This window comes from Thamnophis sirtalis, unplaced genomic scaffold (assembly GCF_051295495.1).
Source record: "Thamnophis sirtalis isolate CommonGarterSnake01/CBP01778 unplaced genomic scaffold, rThaSir2_p1.2 scaffold_8, whole genome shotgun sequence".
In the NCBI taxonomy this organism is placed as follows: domain Eukaryota; kingdom Metazoa; phylum Chordata; class Lepidosauria; order Squamata; family Natricidae; genus Thamnophis; species Thamnophis sirtalis.
Window position 1 is genome coordinate 19,704,729 of NW_028261388.1, and position 17,041 is coordinate 19,721,769.

Here is a 17,041-nt window from a genome sequence, read left to right on the forward strand (position 1 = left end):
AGAATGTTAGACAATGTCAGAATATTTCCAGTTAAGCTAAAAGCAGCTGTTTCAAATTTAAATCCGGATACTTTGGTGCTTGAACCTTTTCAAATACAAATTTTGCACCTGGCTAACTTAGCAATGATTTCCTAATATGAATACAGAAAAAGCAAAGTACCTTTGAAGGGAAGTGAACCACTTCTCTTTTTGCTCGACGGAACTGAAATAATTAAGAACACATTTTTCAACTTTAGCAAATCAATTCCAAATGGAATCTCTTAACAGGATAAGCCAACTTAGATAACAGTTCAAAATAGGTGAATAGAGTAGCAAATAAACTACCAGAGTAAAATATGCAAATCTGCTAAGCAGGGAGCCAACAGGCCAAGTCTCTTTGAAAATGAAAAAAAATATATCAGTAAATCCAGGCTGCAATTTTATTTATATAAAAAGTCCTTCTTCAGGTTTCCATCCAGAACAGAGGTTTATTCTGCTACTGAAATGTCACTACAGCTCGCACAAAGTGCTTTGTGAGTGGAACACACACATTTAATCACATTTCCTAGTTTTATTTTAAAATCTGTATTCGTTTGTAATTGATCTCCAGACTCAACAAGCTAAAAACTATGAAGAATCAAAATATATAATGAGTGGATATTTTGGAGAATCTAATCAACTTCTATAGCAGTGTTTCTCAACCTTGGTGACTTTAAGTCCTGTGGACTTCAACTCCCAGAATCCCCCAGCCAGCACAGTCCACAGGACTTAAAGTCACCAAGGTTGAGAAACACCGTTCTATAGTTTATTAATTCTGCATTGATTATGCCATATTTAGAATTTCCTTTTGACAGGGACTCCCATCATTTAACGTTGGACTATTTCAAAGTCAACATGAGAGTCAAGAAAGAATATCCATTAAAACATTTCTTTATTGATACAGGAGATCAAATACCAATCACATTTTCATTGTAAATCAGTATGTATTTTCCCAAACTGTGAAATAAATCAAACTTGAAACCTCTTAGCATAAATGGATTGTAGATTTCAGGGGGGGGAAGGGATACTGTAGATTAGGGCTGTCAAATTCCCGGGCCATGGGCTGGATGCATCACGCACTGGCCATGCCCCTGCCTAGTTTAGCGAATGGGGGGGGAAGTCCTGATACGTCATGTGATGCTGCCATGACAATGCGAGTTTGACACCCCTTCTTGGAAACTGCTGGGACATGTTCCTGAAGGTTTTTTGGCAAGGTTTTTCAGATGTGGCTTGCCATTGCCTCATTCTTAGGGCTGAAAGAGATTGATTGGCCCAAAGTCACTGAGTACTGATATAGTCACACATAAGGCTGTTTGACTACCAATTTATTTCCATAACTTGGTTGTTAAAATCCTAAATGTTATGAAACCACAATAACTCCAAAAAGCACCTCCTTTCAATCCATAAATTGCCCTAGAATTTCACTCATACTTTGATGTTCTACTCTCTTTTCAGGCCTTTAAAAAGCTTCTATGTCAAGCTCTGATTTTCATGGGTCTCTTCTGCTACACATTTTGTCTCTCTAATTATCTTCTCCCAACCATCTATCTCAAATTGTATGGGAGGATAAAGAAGCTTTAAAAAATCTGGGAATACGGCAGAATGATATACTTTTGATTTGAATCAGCGTAACTGCATTCTGCTAAAAGTTAAGCCATATGACTGAATGCAAACTCTGATCTTTGATCAAACTCTGATCTTCAGATGCGGAGTACGGATCCACTTTAAATTCAATAATTGAATATTCAGAATATAGTTTGGACACCCAAGATAACTCTTAAGTGGTGACTCAGTTGGATATATGCAAAAAGATAAAGGTTTCCCTGTCATGTCCTACTCTAGGGCATGGGGCTCATCTCTGTTTCTTGGCCAAAGGAGCCAATGTTGTATGAAGACAATTTCTGTGGTTATGTGGCCAGCATGGATATATGCTGAGGTGCACAGAATGGGTGTTGGTTACTTACCTGATACGCCCTTTCTCGGGACAGTGGAGACATCATCCAGGCATTGGATCCTGACGGAGTCATACCCATCAGGATCCAATGCCTGGATGATGCCTCCACCTACTAGGAGAACGCTGTTACCTTCCCACCAAAGTGGTACCTATTAATCTACTCACATTTGCATAATTTCAAACTACTAAGTGTGCAGGAGCTGGGGAAAGGAATACGCAGAACTCAGGTCTTGAACCTGGGCTGTCAGCTCTCCAGCTGACAAGCTCAGTGTCTTTCACCGCTCAGCTATCGCACCCCTAGATATAAGCAACGATAGAGAAATCAATTAAAAGAATATCTTGTACCTGAAACTAGCCACACAGTTGGTTGTGGGCCATCCCAAAACAAAAGATCGGTCGGCATTAATGCTGCTCTCACAGACCTCTTCCAAGCAAGAAGCAGTCCACATTTCAGACAGGCGGGCCTGGTTCTTCAGTTTGAAATGCAACTGGGACCTGCAATTTTTTAAAAAAGGCACATTTTTTAAATATAGAAAAATATAAAGAAAGAAACAAAAACACAGGGCCTATGTGCTCTCTCTCTCTCCATCCCCCTTCTCTCTCTCACACACACACAGTGCTACAAGGCATTTTGGTTGCTAAATTTCAATATAATTCATAACTAGTCTATATTGATAAATAATTCATCTATTAAGTTGATAACACTACCAACACAGCAGAGAATTAGGGCCTATTCATTTTATCTTCTCAGGAATCTATATGCAAGATCTTAAAATGTACAAATAGGATTGGAGAGAGCCATTATACATAAAATGAAAATATAACTCTGACATTTTAATTTTTATATACTGTTTTATATTTTGATGTTTTGTTGTATACCGCCCAGAATCCTCCTTTGAAAGAGTTGGATGGTTCAGAAATGTGAAACATAAAAAAAAAACACCTCTTCATTGCTGATTTTTAGGTTTTTATTCATACGTTCCAATCTTATAGTTACTACATTAATGCAACTCTTATATTACATACCACAGATAATTTATTAATAACGTGACGGTACTCATGTTATTGGCAATAAATTGTTTTAATAAATAATCACAAATATTTCCTCTGGACAAATAAGCATGAATGGAAAATTAGCCTTCTGTGTTGTTCACCTCCTCTCACCCTTTAGACCACGGTTGTCAAACTCACGGCCCGCAGGCTGGATACGTCACATGCTGGCCACGCCCACCCCCAGTTTAGTAAAGGGGGAGAAAGTCGTGATACGTCACGCGATGACCTGTCGTCACGAGTGAAGTAGATTGTAAGCTCACACAACTGCAAGCATGGACCCTAGAAATTTTCCTGTTTGTCTAGATTACAGTCAGAGGTCATGCTTTAGATGTTGGCTATTGAATAAATAACAAATGGTGGCGGGAATGGTTCTAAAATTTCTAGAGTCCCCCCCCTCCCCGCCCCCCTGCCCTAAACTGGCCATTGATCTTTTAGGAAAGACTGAAATTCTTTTTACCAAAGTATGTTTCATTATGTTTATTGTAGCTTCCTATTTTAAATTCTAATTAAACCCTTCTTATTTTGGAGCCGAGGTGGCGCAGTGGTTAAACGCAGCACTGCAGGCTACTTCAGCTGACTGCAGTTCTGCAGTTCGGCTGTTCAAATCTCACCGGCTCAGGGTTGACTCAGCCTTCCATCCTTCCGAGGTGGGTAAAATGAGGACACGGATTGTTGGGGGCAATATGCTGACTCTGTAAACCACTTAGAGAGGGCTGAAAGCCCTATGAAGCAGTATATAAGTCTAACTGCTATTGGACATTTTTTTAAATTAGTATTAGCAGGCCAAAAAGAGACAGGTGCAATCTGAAAGGAAAACCAAATTATTCATCCTTAGAGTTATGAGCATTTTCAAAATTCGTTCTAGGATACAGCATAGACCTACCATCAATCACACGCAGCTCTTTAGGTCTCAAATGTGGATGCATTTAAACTTTTAAGGATTTCAGAGGACTGGCTTAAATTGCTAATGATCCATTTTTCTAAAAGAAAAATCTAGTTGTAAGTAGGTCTCTCCCCCCCCCCCCGCCGGAGAAATTGGCAGTAACCCAAATGTCCGCAGATGTAAACACTGGTCTGCACAAAATTCACTGGCAGCTGCTGCCTGCATGATGTCCACAGAAATAAAGGAGGATTCAAAATACTTTTCTTCTATTACACAATTCCCCTAAGTTCCATTCTGGCAATTCCAAATCAATTGTTTTTGGATTAGAAATTCTCCAGGCAGGGGGAGGTGAACTGATGCAGAATCCTATGCTAATACATCAGTATGGCTTTTACAAATTTTTACTCTGTACCTTACTTTTTTGATCATGTAGAAAATCACTTAGGACTTAGATGAGATGGGCAGTTGGGCCCAAAATTTCTGTTCTTAAGTGAGACATTTATTGAGGGAATTTTGCCCCATTTTACGACCTTTCTTGCCACAGTTGTTTAAGTGAATATGCATTTGATAAATTAATAGAAATAGAATCCTTTATTGGCCAAGTGTGATTGGACACACGAGGATTTTGTCTCCTGTGCCATAACCCAGTTGCTAAATGAATCTGGCTTCCTCATTGACTTTGCTTGTCAGAAGGTCTCACGTGACATTGGGACACAACAACGGTCATAAATATGAACCAGTTGCCAAGCATCTGAATTTTGATCACATGACCATGGGGATGCTGTTAAGGTGGTCGTAATTGTGAAAAACGTTAAGTCACATTTTTCAGTGCCGGGGTAACTTTGAATGGTCATTAAGCGAACTATTGTAAATCTAGGTCTGCCTTGTACTCACTCTGTTAGGACAATAAATGATTTTCAAGTCCAAATAAACACCGATGAAGCACATCCTACAATTATGGGGCAGAGGGATATAATTTTCTTGTCATCTCTCAAGGATTTAATCCCTTTTTAGGAAAATAAAGGGTGAAAATTCAAATGAAGCGCATGCACTCAAATAAGTAGAGGTTAAAAGCAGGGGTTCTATGAGAAAGGTAGAAAAGATATTGGAACGTTTTGCTTCATAGAGCTGTTTTGACTTCCAATCATTGGAGCGCCTATTCTTTGAGAGGGGGAAATGACCCCCCTTCCAGTGGTGGGCTACTGCCAGTCCGGACCAGTTTGGGCGGACCGGTAGTTTCGAGCGGTGGGTAGCACGACAATTACAGCTTTCCAGGGTCATATGATCACTATCTGTGACCTTCCCAGCCAAGCTGGGTCCGACAAACAAAGTTAATGGGGAAAGGCAGATTTCCCTTAACAACTGCCACGATTCACTCACAACAACTGTGACAAAAAAAGGTTGTAAAGTTAGGTGTAACTCACTTAACAACTGCCTGGCTTATCAACAGAAATTCTTGTCCCAGTTGTGGCCATAAGTTAAGGACTACTTATACCGCTCAGGATTGGAAGATCTGATATGAAAGGAGATTAACCTAAAAAAAATTTAATTTATAATACTCGAGTAAAATGTTGCAAGAAGAAAAAAGAAGGCAAGAGAATGATGTTTATTAGCATGCAAATCAGAGAAAATACCAGTTCTTAAAATAAGAACTGTGAAAATGAAAATGTCTGCCTGGAAAGATCATCCAGTCCTGTTAACATAACAATTTTTTTCCCCACAAAGTAATTTATTAATACTTTGTCAGCAAAGCGTGTGAAGGACAGGGCTCTTATGCTTAGTGTTTCCTTGTATATATCCAGTTATTGCTTTAGGAGATAATTACATGTCATTAGACATCAGTGGCTGATTTTTTTTCGCCCAGGGAAAAGCAGTTTCAGGAATAGCACTAGAACAAAACAAAGCAAAACGAAAAAAAACCTTCTGTTCAAATGAAATTGAAGTTCAGTTATGGAAGCTAAAAATGGAACAGGGAAAGTAAGCAGATATATACATCAGTTCTTATTTAATTTGGAAAAACAAAACCCTGGTCCTTTCACTGATTGTATCTCAGAAACAGGTTTCTTGGAAGTGCCGTGTTTGGTAAGCATGTACAAAATGTTTTGTTTTCCTTGTGTCTCTGAATTAACAGAAAGTGTTTGAAAGATGTTACTAAACATAACAGAGCCTGAATAAGCTGTTTGTGTGCAATCAAGCTTGACACTGATCTTACGATTACTTATCTGACAATTCAGAATTAAATCAAAGTTATGAACTGGAACTCTGACATATCCTTATTGCACTGCAGTGTTTATAGCTATGAACAAACCTGAGCAACAATTCATGTGCAGTTATGCATAAAAACTATGAAGGAAAAGCCATAATGAAACATCCTTCTTTGCCAAAGAATCAGGAGTGGTAGGCTGAATGACTATCTTGAACTTGTGGCCATGCATTCTTCTCTATGAAAAAGCAATTATGCAAACCTGGGGACAGCCGGGATAGAATCTTTCCATGATTATTTGGGGGATAGGTTAATAATTAATCTACTTATAAGCTTCATAAAAACATCTGAAGGGCCTGTTAAAAAAAAAAACAGGACTAGACAGTACCGATCCAACAATACAATTTTTTATTTTGTTCAGTCAGCTGAAGAAGAACGGTGTGTACCATGGGGATGAGCCATGGCTACAACATTCCAGCATATTGAATTGGATGTACGACTATTTGAATGATAAGTATTTTTCCAGTGATAATCTCAGGTGACAAAACAATCTGAAAACATCTTGTTGTGGTCCGCCAGTGGCTAGCGGAGCTGGCAGCAGATTCGGGATGTGAGGAGGTTGGGGAGGAGCATGGGTCAGTCCTGGAGTCTGGGGAAGGCTCAGATGAGGGCTCTGTGTCGGAGACAGAGAGGGGACCAGAGCCATATGCCAGTTATCAGCTGCCTTCAGAGTCAGACATCAGTGAGGCAGACAAACAGTGAGCCTGTTCCCAGTGTGCGCATGTGCAGAGTTGGCAGACGAAGGGAACAGCTAAAGAACAGGGGTCGACTTGGAAGTAAGGCCACAAGTGGACGATGAATGGCCCCTTGCAAAGGAGATAAAAGAGGAGCAAAAGGGGAATGGAGTTTGCAGGATACAATTAGTTTGCTTAATTGGTTCGCGACTTTCCGAGAACACATCTTCCCAACATCTTCCTCTCTGATTTCAATGGTAGGTGGTCAACATGAACGTTGATCAATTTTTTTGCATTTATTTTGTACAATGACAATAAAGACTACTTGGGTTTCTCAGTAAATCTAATATCTCTGTTTAGTGAATACCTGGTTGCCTTTATAAGAGTTTGGGGAGGGGGAACTTCTCTGAAAGGATGGAGAAGACATTTGAGCAAACAGTGCTCCAAATGATATGCAACCCCTTAATCAAAGATAAACCTCTAACGTGATGTCACCAATGAGACATCTTTTCTGAAGCCCTGAGAATATTTGTAATTGTACAGATAAATGCTGAATCTAAGTTCTTAGCAGAACACAGCTAGACTGACTCTCTTTGCAAACCATAAAAGGATATTTTCATTTCCAGTAACTTAACACTGTATAAGGCCATACAACCGCAAGAGAAGAATTGGTTTCTTTTTTCATTAAGCTACAATTTATGAAGTTACTAGTTACTAGTTTGAAGAAGCATTCTCAAAGGTCATGTTAGACACAGATAAATGAAGGGGATTTTTTGGAGCTCCACATTCAATTAACAGCACTAGCATCATTTAATGTTAAAGCCAAACAAAGTAGAAGGAAACAGAATGGTAAGAGGCACTGGAGTCCTCCGACTTCCCAATCCCCTGCAAATTAATGACCCGGAATTTCACATTGCTTGATTGTTACCAGGTGAAGAAGCAAAAACATTTCACAGCGTTCACTCAATCTTTCTGCCCTCGACACAAGTCGAATGGGGTTCCTCTCTTTTTCAGATAAGCACATTGGTTAATAATGAAAACCCACACAGAGTAACAAAGGCTATTCATTTATGCTAACTACAGCCTCCCAACCACCCAACCTTCTGCTTGCATCTAATGTCCTGCTGTATAATTTAAAGAAAATCTAAATGTCAGCAAAGGAAAAGCAGAGTTGAGCCTCCCGCCAACTCCATAACATAAAATATAGTAAGGGATGTTGATTGTTATAAAGAGGACATATTCTGCAAGAAAACTTACTTGGATTTAGCAATCACAAGGATGTCAGTAAAGAGGAACAGGTGTCGTTCCTGAGTCTGCAGACCTGTCTTCAGTTGTACATGTCCTTCCAGTAGGAATGCTCGAGCTGGAGAAAGGAAGGACTGGACCAGTGGACACGTCTCCGGGCTGATTGGGGAGAAGCAGCCTTCCCTGTTCCAAAATCAAAAGGAATAATCTATGAGTCAAACTGAAGATTGATTTTTTAAAATAAAAAATAGCAATAGCACTTAGACTTATATACTGCTTTACAGTGCTTTACATCCTTCTCTAAGTGGTTTACAGAGTTGGCATATCTCCCTCAACAATCTGGCTCCTCATTTTACCCACCTCGGAAGGATGGAAGGCTGAGTCAACCTTGAGCTTGGTGAGATCTGAACTACCAGATTGCAGGCAACCGGCAATCAGCAGAAGTAGCCTGCAGTAATGCACTCTAACCACTGCACCACTGCGGCATATATATATATATATATATAGTTTATTAATTCACCTGCATTAATTATCGGCATTTACAACTTCTAGGGATAAAGATTACAATCAGTCCTTAATTTTACTGCCTAATGGGGAGGAGCTCCCATAAACCAATTGCCTATTAAATATGAATAGGACTTCATTCATGGATATTTGACATAGGTGTGTGATAAGGCAAATAGGTTTTTTTATGTAGGCATAAAATGGCAATGCACAATGTCTGCTAAACTGGGGTCCATAAAACTGAGAGTTAACTGTAAAAGCCCAATTCTAAGCAGTCCATGATGCTGTTACAAATTATGGAGGCCCAAATGGATCTTGAAATTTAACCAAAGATATTACACTCTCTGTATTAGCTGGAGGGATCGGGTTAGCTGGATTTCACAAATTCCTTCCGGTTTTCTCCTTCCCCAAAGTTATAAAGAAAACTTCCTCAAAAGCAAGCCAGATTCTAATCTAACTTTGATTTGGCTATACACACACTATACACTCTGTAAGACACACAAAATCAAGCGTTATTGTCGGAACAAGCCAGTTTTATACGGAACTTTCCTTTCCTTTTCTTGCTTTGCATCTGACTATTATACATTGTTTCCAGGCCCCTTAAACCTCTGTTGCTTGCTCCTGCTTGTTGGAATGACAGCAATGGGAACAGCTGGCCACCCAAAGAACCTTTCAGGATCTGGGTAGAGAGGCTCATGCTGTGTTTGGCTGCTTCCTAGCTTCACCATCTCAGTGTTTGTTACAACCCTTGCTGTGTGCAGCTGGAATATTCAGGGGGTCTAATAATATTGCTGACTTGGGAAACCCTGACAGCTGGTGTTGGAAGGACATGAACTTCAGCATGAATATGACTCACATCCACTGGCAGAAAAACAACTATCTGCAGCCGCCTTGCAAGTCAGCAATAATCCAGATTTATCATCTTGTCTCTACTTTGTAAAGAACACAGTACTTTATTATTCCATCATTCCTACACATGTTTGATTTTCTATTGGCTGTTTCCACTAATAAACAAGTGGAATTTGTATTGAAAGTGAAGTCGTTGATCTTTGATTTGGATCCAATCTGGCGTTACTAAGAATTGCTAAGAGTGGATACGATCCTGTCCCCTACCTGCTATGAACCCTTTCTAGTTTCCTTCAAGTAGAGAATAAGCATGTGGGGAATCAAGAAATACTGCCATTTGATTTTACTTTCTTTTCAAATTCATAATGTGAATTAAAAGCAGAGACAATCACAATGGAAGATCTGAATTTGCTTAGACAAAAGAAGACAGTTTCTAAGTGGCTAAAACAACCTACATGAAGAACTTTATAACTTCTGAATCTGTCATGGATTGAAATGTTGCAATGTTGTTGTTTTTCTGGTATGCAAGAGTGGGTTGCTGGAGGTTCATAGAGGTTCAGAAGAACCTCTAGCTAAGATTCTGTGCAGTTTGGAGAACCCTCAAATCCCACTCCTGGCTGGTCCCGCCCATCCTACCCCTCCTAGGAATCCCCACGCGGCCTGTTTTGGATGCAGGTAAGTGCAGGGCATATGCAGCGGCTCGGGGAGGGTGAAAAACGGGCCTATGGGAAAACGGGAAAAACGGGAAGTTCGGGAAGGATGGAAATGGGGCTGTTTCCAGCCTCCAGAGGGCCTCAGGAGCCGGGGGAAGGCAAAGATCTCTCCCCTATGGTGCAGGAGGCCAACTAGACCATGCCCACTATGTCCATGCCCACTCAGCAACTGGGCATAGAACCCCTTGCTAAAAATTTTGAAGTCCACCCCTGGGTTCGCTTCTTGTGCCTTGAAATTCAGCCGCTAAGATCTAAGGAGACACGTTCTGTGTGAACACACTCATGTTCCTTGGATACTTACTAAGTAGTTGTATTTAACTATTAACTATGAATATTGGTACTTAGCAATAGCAATAGCAGTTAGACTTATATACCGCTTCATAGGGCTTTCAGCCCTCTCTAAGCGGTTTACAGAGTCAGCATATTGCCCCCAACAACAATCCGGGTCCTCATTTTACCCACCTCGGAAGGATGGAAGGCTGAGTCAACCCTGAGCTGGTGAGATTTGAACAGCCGAACTGCTGAACTGCAGTCAGCTGAAGAAGCATGCAGTGCTGCATTTAACCACTACGCCACCTCGGCTCTTACTTTCATATCCAGACTTTCTTCTGGTAACTTACAGATAATATACATACCGGTAAGTGGAGGATTCCCCTCACTTTAACTGAAGTAGAAAAATGTCTAGACCGGAGGATCAGTAAGCTACTGGTTTGGTGGGAATTTGAAACCAAATCTCCTCAATCCCAATTCAAAATCTTAACCACCTGCACCGCATTAACTCCAATAATGATTTTTCCCCCCCTTGGAAAAAAAAAACCCAACAATTTTGTCATTATGCATGACACTCTCCTGCTATATGCAGCTTATAAAGGTATGTAAAGTTTGCTTTAGGTTATAGTTTACATGGGTCAATAAAGTAGGTCAGCAAGCTTGGACAGTATCCTGCATATGCTAAATGTGCCACCTTAGATCATGTCACAGAATCTACAGTTTTCATTACAGATGTTTAAAGATTCCTCAACAGAACAAGGCTCTATTCAGAAGTGAAGTTCACATTTGCAATCAGCGTGTATTAACGGGGCTTTTCCAGTTAGCCCTGCCCTCTGCTGTTCACAGCGCAGAATCTTCCTGGATTGTGATTCAAAAGCATTCCTGACCTAGACATCTGTTCTATTTACAAGGATGTCAGTAATTTGATTTACTGAACTGGTATTTAATTTAAAACTTATTAAACCTGTATGCCTTTCGACTGTCAATGACTCTGGGTGGTTAAGGACCACACTAATGGGCATATCCCATTACATGCCAATTGAAGCTGAAATGTCTTCCCTCCCCCACCACCAGCCTGAAGGCAGGATCTAATAAAATCTGCAGTAGAAAACTGAAAGTGGCAATCTGAAACATTATCCTCCACTACTTCTAAAAACAAGGTAAAAATACCCCTACCTGTAACCCCCATATAAGCTGCTTCTTAGATAATATTATTCTTGTATATACAATTTAAGCTTATTTATTCTGCATTGGGGGTCTTTAAGTCAATCTTACATTTTTGCCCTTGCTTGTCTGTCTGTCCATCCATCCACCCATCCATCTATTCATCCATTCATCCGCTTTAGAGTTACACACATTCTGTGTGACAGCTAAAGACATTTGAGCCGCGGTAGTGCAGTGGTTAGAGTGCAATACTGCAGGCTACTTCTGCTGATCACCGGCTGCCAGCAGTTTGGCAGATCGAATCTCCCCATGCTCAAGGTTGACTCAGCCTTCCATCCTTCCAAGGTTGGTAAAATGAGGACCCGGATTGTTGGGGGAAATATGCTGACTTTGGCAACCGCTTAGAGAGAGCTGGAAAGCATTATGAAGCGGTATATAAGTCTAAGTGCTATTGCTATTGCTATTTTGGACTGAAACATAATTCCAGTGCTTTGAATAGATGCCATCTCGCCAGAATCAAAATCCCATTCATGATTCAGAAAAAGGGTGTCGCCATCACCATCCTCAGCTAATGTTGTTCAGAATACACCAGCTTTTTGACACAGATTAGTTTCCAAACAAAAATAAGGCTGTATTACTCAAGCTAACTGTTCTCAAATAGCCCTATTGACTTATTTTGAGAACAAGCAGCCTCTTACTTCAGAAACAGGAAGTATCCTTAAATAACCCTTGTTGTGGCCTTTATTCTACAGACGAAATATTCTACTGCTTCATTTGTGTTGTATTGGGACCATTCAGGTGAGATGATTAAAACCAAGATTTCTTAAAAGTATTCATGATTCTTTTTACCATACACTTCTTAGTTGTTTAATATATTTATGTATTTTTAGGCTTTGCCTGACAAATTATTCCTTCCAATATTAATCAGAAGTTATAAATTATAGCCAGCTCTTTCTTCTGGTAGAGCACAACACTGGATATATGATAAATTGACTCCATGCTGAAAGGCTCAAAAAGATGGAAATGAGGCCCTTCCCTTCTGCCTCCAAGTAGCCTCTTGAATAGAATAGAATAGAATAGCAATAGCAATAGCAGTAGACTTATATACCGCTTCATAGGGCTTTCAGCCCTCTCTAAGCGGTTTACAGAGAGTCAGCATATTGCCCCCAACAATCCGGGTCCTCATCCGGGTCCTCATTTTACCCACCTCGGAAGGATGGAAGGCTGAGTCAACCCTGAGCCGGTGAGATTTGAACCGCTGAACTGCTGATCTAGCAGTAGCCTGCAGTGCTGCATTTAACCACTGCGCCACCTCGGCTCTTAGAATTCTTTATTGGCCGTGTGATTTGACACACAAGGAATTTGTCTTTGGTGCATATGCTCTCACTGTACGTAAAAAGACAAGATACATACGTCAAGAATCATAAGATACAACACTTAAGGATAGTCATAGGGTACGAATAAGCTATCAGGAAACAATCAATATCAATATAAATTGTAAGGATACAAGCAACAAAGTTACAGTCCAGCAGTCATAAGTGGGAGGAGATGGGTGATAGAAACAATGAGAAGACTAATAGTAATGCAGTCTTAGTGAATCGTTTGACAGCAGTGAGGGAATTATTTGTTTAGCAGAGTTCAGGAAAAAAACTATTCTTGTGTCTAGTTGTCTTGGTGTGCAGTGCTCTACAGCATAGTTTTGAGGGTAGGAGTTGAAACAATTTATGTCCAGGATGCGGGAGGTCTGTAAATATTTTCACAGCCCTCTTTTTGACTCATGTAGTGTACAGGTCCTCAATGGAAGCAGGTTGGCAGTAATTGTTTTTTCCCCTTTGTTAATCCCCTTTGAACAAAGGATGTACCAGAAAAAACCAGATTGCACCTTTTTAATTCCTCAAGAAACAATAGAGAAGTGGACTCAGTCTAGATAACTCCTGATTTGTTGGCTGGATCTAGGACATCATGCATGAAGTCCTGCCCTTGACTGGGCAAAGCAACAAGAAGTTTTTCTAAGGCTTTTCAATAAAATCAAAGTTAAGCATTCAGAAAAAAATGAACAATATGGACAAATATGAAGTGCAATGTGAATGTCTCACCACATTGACCTAACTTTCTCTCTAACTTTCCTTTCTACAATTAATATATGTTGAAACCCAAGAACATAACCAAGGAGATGAGTAACTACCTTTGATTAATTGATTACATGCCATCAAGTCATTGTTGATTCTTAGGGACCACAAACATAGATTTTTCTCCATGGTGATCTATCCCTAACCCGTTTTCCCCCCAAGAGTTTACAGATTGTTACTGCAACAAGTATGTTCAACTTGCTGTTGGTCATCTTTGTCTACTCTTTCTTTCTGCCTTCCTCAGCATCAAAGCCTTTTCTAGAGGTCCCTACTTCATAATGTGTCTGAAGAAGGATAGTTTGAGCCTGGTCATTTGTGCCTTGATAGAGACCACTGGCTTGATTTGTTCATTGATCTTCTTCTATAGTTTCTTAGCTGTCCACAGTAATCTCAAGAATCTTCTCCAATACTAAATTCAAAAACATGTATATTCTTTCTATCCCACTTCTCAGAAAGTCCAAACGTTCTCTTCCATAGAATGCCACAGAGAATCCCATGGCTTGCATAGGTATGATAATTTGCAGGTACAGACACATAATAGCATTTGAATATTAACCCCCCCCCCCACGTAACTAGTTTAAGTAGGCTCAATACATAAATTTTACCTGAAATTCTGTGGGTGTGATTGTTCCCTTCCTCGTTTGCTCTATATTACTCTTTTAGTAATGATTTTCTTTGTTACGCCCAACAACAAATGTTTTAGAAGGGATTGCTTCTTTAAAACCTTAGCCATGTGCAAAATGTAACTACCCTTTTTCAGGATTGGCAGATTACTTATGTTCTGTTTTTCAGGGCTGTAAGAATCAAAGAAGCTTTCTTTTCTTTTCCCACTCCAAACAGCTGAACATGTTTATTAGTCAAGAGTCTGCATGCTTTTTTTTTTTAAAAAAAGCCCTCAAATCAGTACAGTTTCACCTATCAGCTCAGCCAAATTAAGTCAGTACTATCAATAGTCTTATGCAGGGGTGTCAAACTACAGGCCGGGTGCGTCATGCACAGGCCACACCCACCCCAGCTCTGCAAATGGGAAAAATGTCATGTGATGGCAACGTGATGCAGCGAATTTCATACCTGTGGTCTTAAGCAACCCAAACCTCCATTTCCTAATATTTCATTCAACCTTGCTCTGTCGTTTATTATTTTCCCGAGTGGCAGTTCTCATGCTATTTCAATAATTAGCATCTGAATCACAAAATTAAAGATGGACATAGGCTGCAGCTTCTGATGTGCCATATTTTTCAGAGTATAAGACGCACCCTTTTCCCTCAAAGAAGAGGCTGAAAATCTGGGTGCGTCTTATACACTGGATACAGCATTTTTTTGCCTCCCGAAACCCTGCTCCCTTCACCAAAATGGCCGTGCATAGCGTTTAGGAGGCTTTCAGTGTGCTCTTGGGGGATAGGGAGGGCAGAAATGAGCAAAAAACGGGCCGTTTTTTTGCTTAATCCCCCCCCCCAGCCCTCAGGAGCACTCTACAAGCCTCCTAAAGGCTATTCATGCCCTTTTTTTAAACAAATGGGCCCGTTTTCGCAAAAAACAGGCCGTTTTGGGGAGGTTTGCAGAGTGCAAAACCTTTTTTAAAAAATTTGTCTCTTCAAAACCTTAGTGCGTCTTATACTCTGAAAAATACGGGAATATATTCCTGTTGTTCCTATTCAAAACATTCTGCAAAGTAAACTATTTTTTTTGTTAGAATACAGAAGGCAAAGCAGCCAATTTCCAATATTAAGCCTAAACCCATAATTTAATCACAAGGAGAGAAGGAAAATGAAGAACAAGCATAGAAAATAAAGCATGCAATTCAAAAAAAATATTTTAAAACACATTCTGTGTATTCTGCTCTTATATTGCTCTCTTCAAGAGAAGAGAAGAAAATGCAACCTTGGTAGTGGAGCAAGATGACCCCCCCCCCAATGGATCACACAACATCACAATTCTGAGCACTTTCAACATATCTCTGTATTGATGAGTAGGGAGCCGCCATTTCAAGGTCATGAATGCTGCAGAGTTTCGTGCTTGAATGCTTTTAATGAATGGATTCTGGGATCCATTTATGGCATTGTGCCTGCATGATTAGGCAAAGAAATCCAAACGCTGATTTGCATTAAAAGCTTGGGAAGCAGTAGAACTCTTGCCAATAAACACATTAATTACTTTCTTTTATTTTTGTGAAGGAGGAAAGGGAATACATGTTTAGACCCAGTTTGGAGAAGGCAGGATGAGGCTCTGAGCCATAGGCCAGAATAGACAAGTAATGATTGACTTGTTGGTTCTCTGGAAGTTCTATACACAATAAGCATGGTGGTGTTGATGGATCTTAACATTGTCAAAATAGCCCCTACAATCTTGGGTTCAGAAGGGTTGAGAGTCTAATTATCTGGAACAGTGGTGGGATTCACAATTTTTTACTACCGGTTCTGTGGACGTGGCTTGGTGGGTGTGGTGTGGCTTGTGGGTGTGGCAGGGGGGATACTGTAAAATCTCCATTTCCTCCCCACACCAGGGGAAGGTTACTACAAAATCCCCATTTCCTCCAGATCAGCTGGGATTCGGGAGGCAGAGAATAGATCTTCAGAACTTGCCAGAACCTGCTGAATACCATCTCTGATCTGGAAGAATCTTGAATCCTATAAGCTCAGGAGTTTATAGCTTAAAGAAAGCCCAAGTCGAAATAGATTATTTATTATTTCAACATTATTCAACTTTATCTAATCCGTGGGAAATACTGAGAAGAAGCAGAAATAACTGATTTGCAGTTCTTCTTCTGCAAAATATTAAACACACCTGGGTAGGGAGCAAAACTGGATGGAATTCCTTTAAGCCACTCCATCACAAATATTAGTGATTCATAAACAAAAGACCGCATTAAAGGAATTAACGGTGGAAAAATGAAGAACGCTGGCCGTAAACAAGGAATATGAATCAATATATTATTCACTAAACCATCTTTTAATGAACCACTCCTAAAATTTAATAAGTGTGCAACTGCTAGGTTATATTTTTCAACAGCAGCTGCGGCTTGAAACTGAACCAAAGATATCTTAGCACTTGAAAGTTTACCGCAGCACCTGGAAATAACCCAGAATCCAGGCACACAATTTGATTCCACGGCAACGTGGCTTTCAGCCAATAATTTTTTAAAAAAATCACTCAGAGAAACCAGATTGTATGATGTCATTGTTTTTACTGATAACTTTTACTGATAATTTTGGCCTTATGTATGACTTTGTCCTTATTTATGGAATTACATCAATCCTAGTAGGACCATTTAGAAGTCAGACAGCATGAAGTGGTCTTTTATAAGAAACAGTCATAAAGCACCAAT

The 17,041-nt window shown here is 40.0% G+C and overlaps 1 protein-coding gene across 2 annotated transcripts in view; it reads right to left on the reverse strand.

The window, feature by feature from the left end:
* The window catches only part of ARHGAP20 (Rho GTPase activating protein 20), a 105,404-nt gene that overhangs the window by 30,745 nt on the left and 57,618 nt on the right, over positions 1–17,041 (reverse strand). For both annotated transcript variants that reach the window (XM_087721201.1, XM_087721200.1), the window contains exons 3-5: positions 8,103–8,273; positions 2,318–2,467; positions 161–202 (exon numbers count right to left, since the gene is read on the reverse strand). In XM_087721201.1, the coding sequence (XP_087577327.1) occupies positions 161–202; positions 2,318–2,467; positions 8,103–8,273 (363 nt within the window). The remainder of the gene's footprint in view (positions 1–160; positions 203–2,317; positions 2,468–8,102; positions 8,274–17,041) is intronic.